Below are 10,855 nucleotides of genomic sequence, written 5' to 3'. Positions count from 1 at the left end.
CGCCCCAGAGCCCCTGACCGGCCCGGCGGGCTCCGCCCAGCGCTCAGCCCCGCGGCGCCGCAGCAGCCTCCTGGCGCCGCAGCCCGAGGGCAGCGGCAGGCTGGGGGATAAGCACGTGTCGGGGAGAACCACACATGGGTGAGCCGTGTGTGTGCTGAATGCGCGTGGGGTGTGGGCATAAGCCTGAGGGGAACACGCGTGTCAGCCCCAGGTGAGCTGACACCCACACACAGCGGTACAGGCTGAGGGAAGAGTGGCCGGAAAGCTGCCCGGCGGGAAAGGATCCGGGGGTGTTTGTCGACAGCCGGCTGAACAGGAGCCAGCAGTGTGCCCAGGGGGCCGAGAAGGCCAATGGCATCCTGGCTTGTATCAGCAATAGCGTGGCCAGCAGGGACAGGGAAGGGATCTGACCCCTGTACTCGGCACTGGTGAGGCTGCACCTCGATTCCTGTGTTCAGTTCTCAAGACATTGAGGTGCTGGAGCCTGTCCCGAGAAGGGCAGTGAAGCTGGCGGTCTAGAGAACAAGGCTTATGAGGAGCAGCTGAGGGAACTGAGGGTGTTTAGTCTGGAGGAGGCTGAGGGGAGGTTGTAGTGAGGGGGGTGTTGTCCCTTTCCCCAAGTAACAAGTGGCTTCAAGTTGTGCCAGGGGAGATTTAGATAGGAAATTAGGAAAAATTTCTTCACTGAAAGTGTTGTCAAGCATTGGAACAAGGCTGCCCAGGAAAGTGGTTGAGTCACCAATCCCTGGAGCTATTTAAGTCGTGTAGATGTGGGACATGGTTTAGTAGTGTACTTGGCAGTGCTGTGGGTGCGTGTGCCAGGTCACAAACTGTCTGCGTACACTGGCAATACAGAAGTATGATCAGCATTCAGGTTAGGAGATTAACAACATCTAAATTAATGACGCATTTGGGTTAGAAGAGTAACGGTGTCTAGATTAACAACAGCTAAAAGCAAAACAATTTGTTCTTGTTAGGAAGAAACAGATAAGAAGGGAATCTTTAAACAAAGCAGAAACTTACCTACTGTCTGCACGAGGTTAGTAGTATTTGTTGAAAGTGCTGAGAGGAACTAATTTTTTGAAATGAGCATGCACAAGAGCAACATATGGATTTGCTGTTATTTTTTAGAATGCACAAGAATATATAAGGACTTGTTTTTATAATAAACTTCGGAGCTTGACTGTTAACCATATTGGTGTGTGTCTTGACTCAGCCTCGTCCTGCAAAAGGGTTTTCTGCTACACAGTGCCAGGTTAACAGTTGGACTCTCTGAGCTTAAAGGTCTTTTCCTACCTAAATGATTCTATGATTCTGTGATTCTATGTATTTATCCCATGCATGGTCGCCTCACGAGTCCATTCCCATGGGTATGAACTTGGGTGGAGAGAAATACACATGGGCTCACTCTCATGTGGAAAGATCATGCATGGGTTGAACTCATGTGGGCTGAATGCATGTGGATGTGTGTTGAGTATGAACTCACGTGGGGATAAATTGCATGGCCAAGCAATGTGTGGGATAAACTTGCCTGTGGAGATGCACGAGTGAGTACGAGCTCATGTGGGAATAAACACACATGGGTATGGACTTGTGGGGATAAAAATAAGAAACATGGGCATTAACTTACATGAGGGGAAACTCATGTGGGGTGTATGGGTGTAAAATATGCATGTGGAGGAATGTGTGTGGGGACATGCATGAGGGGATTTACATGTAGGGATGACTTGCACCAGGGGGCCTGCCTGGGCTAACCCCCATCAGGTAATCCACACCAGATAACTCACCCAGGATAACCCACACCAGGTAAAAGACTCATACCAGATAACCTACACCAGGATAAGCCACCTGGGAGAACCCATGCCAGAATGATCCACCCTGGATAACTCGTGCCAGAAAACCCATAACGGATGGCCCACCCATGATCAACCCATGTGAGCTATCCCATTCTGGATGACCCACACCAGAGAAGCCACACAGGACAACCCACCTGTGGTAATCCAGATTACAGGCAGTGACAGGCTGTATTATACCAGCAATGTTACTCGAACAACTGAACACACAGACACACGTTCTCTGTAGCAGAAAAAAGTCCATCCTGTAAACAACAGGACACTGCCTAGCACGTGCCGTAGTGATCGGTGCTTTGTACATGTCAGGATGTTACTTGCCTGATGATCACACTTGCCAAAATCATTCCACTTAAAAAGGTTTCACAGATGGGGCCGCTACAACAGCTCTATTAAAAATAGTAGATTTAAGAGAGAATGTTTGGTGAGAAGCCATGGCAGATTACAGTGGTATATACTAAAACCTGGAAAACTTTTTTCTCAGTTGTGTGCTTCGCCACGCTCTTACCTTGTGATGTATTTATACTCCTTGGGGCACAGTTCAATGCTTACATTCTACTAATGGATTGAATGCCTGATACTCACCACTCAGGTCAAGCTGCTGTAGATTTCTTAGTGATGTAATAGATTTGGGGAGCTGGCCAATATCATTATTATTTGCAATTAAATGGACTAAATACTCCAATGTAGTACTACTCCAGACTAAGTTCCCCAATGTTATTTGGAATTTCCTTTAATGCATTTTGAGATATGTGCAGTTCCCTGAGGCAAACCAGTTTAGATAGCTCCTCTGCAATTTTAGATAACTGATAAATAAAACAGTTCATTTATTTAGCTACAGCTCTGTCTTCTGCAAAAAGTTTAAGAGGTAACTTTCCTGCAGGCAAAATAAGATTCCATAATATAATTCCAACAATAAAAGTTTCTGACCTTTGATTCCAGTGAAAGCTAATTTGGTATTTTCCAATTAAAAATATGGATGCTGAGCACAGAAATTTACAGGGAAGCTTTTAAGATGTGTTACTAGAAAGCCAATAAAAAGCATGCACTAATACCTCTATAGCTGAAGCTTTGGGAGATGTTCTTTTGGTCATTGTTATAATTAATGAAAAATTTAACAGTCTAATTTTATTTTCTGTTTTCTTCAGCCACAAGGTAGTGAAATATGCAATTTTATTCTTTTTGGTTCTGTTCTCATGTTGGTCTTTTCTAATTTTTATTTTCCTTCTTGGAACTTCATCTGTTTCCAATTATGTGGAAACTAAAGCTACAGCTTTCTGAGAAATGGATGTAAGATTGCATACTTTTTGCTCCCAGGTCTGAAGAAAGCCAGCCCTTGGAAAGGATCATAACCACATTTAAAATCATATAAAGAAATATGGGCCTTCTCTAAAATCAGGTATGAAATACTGATTTTGCAATTTCTGGTGAAAAGAGAGGTAACTCATCAGGAGATTGTTTTGCTCTGTTCCTTAGTATTAAAAACCAGAAAATAAATTAGACTTTGGATTTTAGAAATGTAAAGGAATTTTCTCTGTTATAAGAGATCAGGGATGCAATATAGCTTTTCTTGTTTGAGTTAGTGGAAGTTTAATGACCAACTAAATAACACACTGTCTCCAGTGAAGAAAGATGACATATTTCAAAAGGAAAAGATCCAAACTGGGTGTTTGGTACATTTAAGTATTTGATCGCTTCCAGATTTCTTATCTGGAAAGGAATACTCTTTATTTGATTATTTGAAATGCTGAGTGTTTTCAAACACTTTAAAGAACAGAATTCTTTAGGGAATGAGTCAAACTTATTATGGTGTAACAGCAGTACCTGAAGAGCCTTCATCTGGGACACCACTGCTGGCATGCTATTGATTTCATTCTCACTTACATCCAAGTAAACTGATTTTGTAAGGCTACACAAGCATGCAGAAGATAAGGACAGGATTTTTTTTGTTTAACTCTAGATGCCCCAAATCTTTAATGTCAGAAATTCCAGGTATTATTTCTGAAATAGAGTTAACACTAAGATTTAAGGGTTTAAGATCAAATAGTGCACACAATGCATCTGGAAACTGAGAGCACTTATTGCTGAGGTCAGCTTTGGTTACCTATGTGCAATTTTTTACAATTCCTGTAATTCAGCAGGAATATATCTTAATGTGTTTCCATAAAACTCTGTTTTGGAGAGGTCTTTTAAATGCAGTATTTGTTCATCTAGTGAGTCCAGTCAGTTTCTACTTTAAAAAAATTAGCTCCTTTTAATGCTTAAATCTGTGAATATTAGCAGGAAGCTGGATTAATTGATTCTTATGTATAATTAGATGTTTCAGCATGGTACAGTTGAAAAGATTATCTGTCATGCTTTTAAATAAATTTTTGCAAGGTTCAGAAAACCAAATTTTGTCAACCAGAAAATCTGCACAGGCAAAAATAAAAGCTTGTTACTAATTGAAAATTCTTGTCATATCTTAAGCGCTTTAATATCCTTTGGTAAACCTAAATGGAATTCTCACATATGGCTGAGTTTTACTAGATGAGGAAGGTAGCAAAGAACCCTTGAGAATACTGAGATTTGAGTAGAATCAATGTTGAGTACCTTCAAATTTTTCATGTCCACTATGGTATCTAGTAAAGTTTTTATCTTGTTGCCTGCAAGCTCTAAAGTTTCAGGGCTTTCCAATGCAAAAGGAAATTCATCAGTGTTGCAGTAATTGAGAAAGAATTCCTTAATCTTTAGAATCTTTAAGAATTCTTTAGGGAGACATGACAGATAACTGGTTGTGACTGACATTCAATACCATCAGTTTATGAAGTATGGGTATTTCTGGTGGCAACAGCATCAGTCTTATTTCTTTCAAGTAACAGGATTTCCAGATTAGTTAGATTACCTGTATTTGAATGCAATGTTTTTATTTCATTGTTGTGTAAGAGCAAATAGTTTAAATTTTGGTTTTCAAAAGCAAGCAGAGGCATGCTCCTTATATCATTTAGTCTAAGTATAAAAGTCTCATCTTTTTCTTCAGGTAAGATATATGTTTATCTATTTTCATCATTTTCAGGATCCATTGCTGGTAGTAATATGTCTGGTCTGGCACCTCCATTGACAGCTTCTGGAAGGACTTGGTTTAGTTCTCCAGTATCCTTTTCAGCTGATGTAAGTAGTGTGTGTTTTCTCACACCTGTTTCAGAGACACCTTGAGGCACCATGGCAGCATTTATCTCAGCTGAGAATTCACATTCATACCTTTTTTCAGGTAAATCACTTCTTGATCTATTTTCAGTCATTTTATGGCTTTCCTCATTGCCAAGCTGCTTTAGGAACTTTATGTGAAATATCACTCACACTTTTCATAGTTAGGTTGGCTACTTTAGGATTCCCCAATGAATGTAATGGGGCTTTTCTGGCATCAGTAACAACTGGAATCTCACAAAAGCTTTTGTGTAGTCCTTTATTATTTAGACCACTTGGAATTTCATGTTCTTCCTTATCCAGAGACATTGTTCATTTTTCTGTGTTGCTAATCCATTCTTATCAGTATTATTTAAGAAATCAAAATGTGTGAAACCTATGTATAATATGTATTAACATTAGTAGACTGAGCTAGCAATTTTAAGACATCTTGATAAAAATCTAGGCTTATTCCACGTTTGTGAACTCCCACTTCTCTGTTAACTCTAAAACAAAGGGATTATTTTACTGCAGTGCTTGCTACTTTAATACCTTGTTTCTTCCAGATAATAGACTACAGATCACAAAACATATATGAGAAATGTGTGATTTGTTGCTTGACATTTCATACAACAGCTCAACCCATCTCAGACAACAGACACTGCTCAGCTCAGTGGACGTTCCACAGTTCTCTAGAGCTCTGTTTGCATGTTCTTCCTGCTTTAAAAACTTTAATGTACTATGTTAAACTTTTGTTCTCCTGCTGCTGATGATGTATGATCATAAACAGTATTTTCCCAACTTCACTTGGCTTTCCGTGGACAAACCAAAGGTATTAGATGGTCTTTTCCTCTCCCCTTATAGGCAGATTTACACCATCTTACTCTGAGTCTTCAAACATAAGTCCCTCAAATAGATCTAAATTTTTTCCTAGTTCCTTTAATACAAGTCTTTCTGCTGATGGGGTAAAGTTGTATAAAATTGTAATATCCTTCCCTCATATTAATAAAAAATCTTTAAGGTCAAGCAGAACCTTTGCAAACCATGTATGTCATTTCTGTTGAGCCTCTACCTGCATTTTTTTCAGTAACAGCCTATTTTCTGCAGTACATCTGTTGTCCGAAACATGGATTTGTCGCCCAGTGTGCAATAGGTCAGAAATCACACACTCGGGAGAGACATTTATTTTACAGTTGCGCAAACTTAGGTGCTCAGTGGTTTCCCACAAGCAAGCACAACAAGGGCTTTTCACACTATATTTATACACAAACTTGCAGAGTTAGTGATTTTCCAAGTCCATCCTCTCTACGATCATTGGTTAGTAATTTACATACAATTATAATAAGACACAATACTTCTAGTACTGTGTATGCTCAGGGGAAGGATCTTCACCTGGGCAAGGGTCTTCTTGACCTATAGGCATGATTTTTAGTATTACAGCGAGAGTAGTTCAGCTAAGGATACATGGACCTTGAGTTTGCTTGCCAGGTTGGCAATGTACCCTCTTCAAGGTCTAATGGCTCTGGGATGTCCTTGCTCAAAGGCTATCTACTTGACCTTCTGATTAGGGATGCCTTTGGCTTTAACATATGCAAGGAACATCTTTTTTGACCTAAGCATAATATTGCTACAGTGTCATAAAAGTTTAACCTTCAACACATCTAGCCCTGAGATAACAATGGTAGGGAACCCCTGACTTTTCCAGAGTAACTTTTCCCTGTGCAAAGCAGCAGCAGGACAACTGGGCTGCATGTGGCATTCCCCTCCAGAGCCTTTCCCTTGGACAGGTCTCTGCCTTCCCCACGCCACAGGCAGAATCAGACCTGGAACTCCAACAGCTCCTGGCCAGGGGGAAGCGAGGCTGGCACCCCTTCTCAGCACCCACCCCAGCCATCACACCAAGACCTGCTGCTGCCGAGACAGTGTGGCCTCCCCTCAGGGTGGCAGCCAACAGTGCCTCCTCCCTGTCACAGTCAGAGGGCATGAAGCAGGAACTGCAGCAATCCCAGAGTTTGTCAATTTTAAGGCCAGAGACGGGTTCGTGGGCAATGAGTTTTGCCATGGTTTAGCCTAGCACTAACCTCAAATCATGCAGGTTCGCTTCACCACAGCAAAAGGCACACAGAATTAGCTGGGTCCACTCCTCACCCACAGCAAGGCCCATGCACACATTGGTGAACAATCCTCAGGTCAGCATGTTAGTCCGATGATTTATTATTCCACTTGATAAAACTGTGCCCTTTTCCACAGTTTTAAGTTTTCAGTTACTATTTTTGCCTTACATTGCCTGGCTGGAGTGTTCTACTCTCAGATCTTTGCTTCATCAGCTATACCGCTACTCGCTCATAAAAAAGAGCGCTTCTTACATAAGTTGTATGAGTAGAGCTGAGTATCTCTTGGTTAAAAAGGCATAATTTTCAGACTTGCCCTTCTTGCAGCTTGTTTTCAATTGTATTTGTTTGGTACAGAGAGGAAGGTTGTTAACTAGTGCTCCATCTCTACAGTGTTGGGATTTCTCTGTCCCAATTTTTCCATTTCCCCACTTTTAAATGAAAGGATTGTACTCACCTTTCTTGTCACAGCAACACAGTGGAAACTCCTACATACCCAGGGGTGCCAGAAGCCTGCTAGCTGTGTAACCTGGCTCTCACTGCTTAATGACTCCACTGACATACAACATCTTTAAACTTCTGGTTTGACATGATTAACAGTTTCCAGTTTTCCTGAGTGGATGCCAAGGTGCGCTACCTTAATTTGTAGTCACCATGGGATCCTCCCTGTGAACTTCTCTGATGATCTTCCTATAAACCTTGCAAAGATAAGCTGTTACTGCTCTTTGGTAATAACTCCTGCTTGGCAAGACATTTGATGGCACTTTCATGTTGGCTGCTATAATAAAAACAACAAACGTGACTTGTTGCAAACAATTTATTAGGTAGTAATAAATAAGAATTTAGCAGAAAGAACTATACAGCAATAAGGCATATCAATTGTTAAATATGCAACTGACATAGCTTAACATTTTCCTCTAGTTTTCTAACAAAGTGCTATGTAGAGAAGTGTATTTCTGATACCAGTTCCACATGATAGCAAGGATGCACTATGAAGGACCTGACTGTTGCATTATTTACTTTAAATAAAATCTAACAATCCATGAAGATTTACTGTTATTTATGCCAGTGAAGTTTAAGTAGAAAAGTATAGCTTGCTAAGAAGATTTCAAAATATGTCTCCTTTTCCCTTTTTTAACTGCTTACTACTTTAATTTCTTAAACTGCAGTTACTAGTAGTAAGGTATGAGTAAAGTTACTACACAACAGCACAGTTCCTAACATACATTTTAATTTTATTTGAAAACTTAGAGGCAAGTGCTAATTTTTGTATTTTAAAACTTTTTTTACAAAATATTGCACACTGTTTTAGCATGCAGTTTACATGGAAGAAACAGTCAAGTGCACTTAAAACCCTGAAATACAACCAGAAATTTTAAACATTTGTGTTATGGAGACTATTTTAATGTACAAGGATATGTTTCAGACTGCATATGGTCCCATCTTACACTTGGGACCCAAATTGTTGATGAGACCCAATCCTGACTCTGCAAAGAGCAGGCAGAATGCTTACACAAACTGTATCGTGACTTCCTTGCAATATAAATCTTCATTCTTGCATCCTGCACTACTTGTAGCTTCAAGAAACTGAAGCAAGTAATCAGGACGAAAACTAGTTTAAACAGCAATAACTTTGTACCTCCTATATAAGTGTTCATTACTGTGTATGTGCTGCAAGCCAGGTATTTATTAAACTTTCTGAAGTCCTCTGAATAAACAGATTAATTGTAAATCTGTATCTCCCTCTCCTCCATATACACATTTTATATTGCACAGCAAAAGTAAAAATACATTTTTCTAAAAAAAACCAAGCACGTTAAACATTTAATATGGCTTCTGAATGTTTTAAAGTATTTCCCTTTTGACATCCTCATGCAATATTTTAGAATAAATATGAATACAAAGTATGAGAGAGTTAAGAGTAAAAATAAAGCCAGCTATAATGTTTGTCTGAAACCAAATAATAAACAAGAGTTACCATAAGGAGTTGCTCAAAGGTTTAACTGGTCTTTAAGCATACTTATTAACAGTATCTTAAAAATAAAGTGTGTCTGTCTATAAAATACTGTAACATACGCAACCTCCTTGACATTCCACCAAATGACATGAAAGGTAAACAAGCTAATTGACACTTGCTTATCAGCACTGGTAGTCCCGGAGTCCTTTGGGAACAAAAGCCTTACTTGATTCATACTCATTCATCTCCGTAAACCATTTAAATTTCATTAGGTTTACTGGTTAAGCTCAAGCCCTACAACAGCTTATATACGAAACACAAAAATATTTATAAAAATAATAGATATGTTATAGGTTTTTTAAAAAAATAAACCATGCAGCTTCTGTACAAAGTTAAGAACTGTACAAATTGATTTTTCTATTGTGTAAAATTCATGTACATGGAAGTCTTCTGTTATGATGAGAAGTTGTTTTATGCTTAGCCATCAGATGCTGTTTCATAACTATTGTTCATTTCCATCATTCATTTCTTTCACTTGGCATTAACTGACCATTTAATTTCATCAGAAGTTTTACCACGAGACCTGCCTATATTAAAGGTATACAATTAAATTCCATCAGAAATTCAGAACTATGATGAAATCAAGTATATGACAAATGCAAATACAGAAGAATAATGTTAGAAGTCACATCACTTTAGAAAAAAAAGAAGATAAAACCTAGATTTTTCTCAGCTATCAGTGTTTTTAGAAATATTCAATCACTTCCACTATAGCCACCTTAATATGTAAGAATCTAAAGCAACTACTGTCAAAGTCTGAAAGATATTCAAAGTTGTAATTTTGTCACAACACATGTTAACATAGCATATTACCACTGATGCAGACTATAGGTAAAACAAGCATTTTCCATCAGACATCCACAAACACAAAAGTTGCTGGCAGCAATTGCAGTGAAGTTGCTTTATAACACTGACTTCACAGATCCTCAGTTTTATCCAGTCTCAAACTCTTCTAGTTTTGATAGCAAAGTTACCAGCTCTAACTCTGTGTTTCTCACCACATTTGGAATTTTCCTTATGAATCCAAGGGATCTGGCACATCACAGAATCCTCTATGTTGGAAAAGACCTTGAAGATCATGCAGTCCAACCATTAACCTAGCACTGACAGGTCCCAACTACACCAGATCCCCCAGTGCTAAGTCAACCCAACTCTTAAACACCTCCAAGGATGGGGACTCCACCACCTCCCTGGGCAGCCCATTCCAACGCCTAACAACCCCTTCTGGAAAGAAATGCTTCCTAATATCCAGTCTAAACCTTCCCTGGTGCAACTTGAGGCCATTCCCTCTTGTCCTATCACTTGTTACTTGGTTAAAGAGACTCATCCCCAGCTCTCTGCACCCTCCTTTCAGGGAGCTGTAGAGGGCGATGAGGTCTCCCCTCAGCCTCCTCTTCTCCAGACTAAACACCCCCAGTTCCCTCAGCCGCTCCCCGTACGATCTGTGCTCCAGACCCTGCACCAGCTCCATTGCCCTTCTCTGGACACACTCGAGTCATTCAATGTCCTTTTTGTAGTGAGGGGCCCAAAACTGAACACAGGAATCGAGGTGTGGCCTCACCAGTGCCGAGTACAGGGGTCAGATCCTTTCCCTGTCCCTGCTGGCCACGCTATTGCTGACACAAGCCAGGATGCCATTGGCCTTCTTGGCCACCTGGGCACACTGCTGGCTCCTGTTCAGCTGGCTGTCAATCAACACACACCACACCCCC

The 10,855-nt window shown here is 40.2% G+C and overlaps 2 protein-coding genes across 3 annotated transcripts in view; both read right to left on the bottom strand.

Moving 5' to 3' along the window:
* Positions 1 to 2,542: 2,542 nt before the first annotated feature.
* Positions 2,543 to 4,819, bottom strand: LRRD1 (leucine rich repeats and death domain containing 1). Its single transcript, XM_026843266.1, is given in 6 exon segments — positions 2,543 to 2,656; positions 3,528 to 3,768; positions 3,770 to 3,954; positions 4,377 to 4,622; positions 4,624 to 4,692; positions 4,694 to 4,819. Coding segments are annotated over 6 exon segments (981 nt in total).
* A 3,106-nt stretch (positions 4,820 to 7,925) lies between these two features.
* Positions 7,926 to 10,855, bottom strand: part of KRIT1 (KRIT1, ankyrin repeat containing) — a 20,165-nt gene continuing 17,235 nt past the window's right edge. For both annotated transcript variants that reach the window (XM_026843780.1, XM_026843781.1), the window contains one exon: positions 7,926 to 9,670. In XM_026843780.1, the coding sequence (XP_026699581.1) occupies positions 9,602 to 9,670 (69 nt within the window). In that variant the 3' untranslated portion in view covers positions 7,926 to 9,601. The remainder of the gene's footprint in view (positions 9,671 to 10,855) is intronic.

Source organism: Athene cunicularia (genome assembly GCF_003259725.1).
Source record: "Athene cunicularia isolate RWA chromosome 2 unlocalized genomic scaffold, athCun1 chr2_part1, whole genome shotgun sequence".
Lineage (NCBI taxonomy): Eukaryota > Metazoa > Chordata > Aves > Strigiformes > Strigidae > Athene > Athene cunicularia.
Note: the sequence above shows the minus strand (reverse complement) of the source record. Positions and strands in the feature narration are given on the sequence as shown.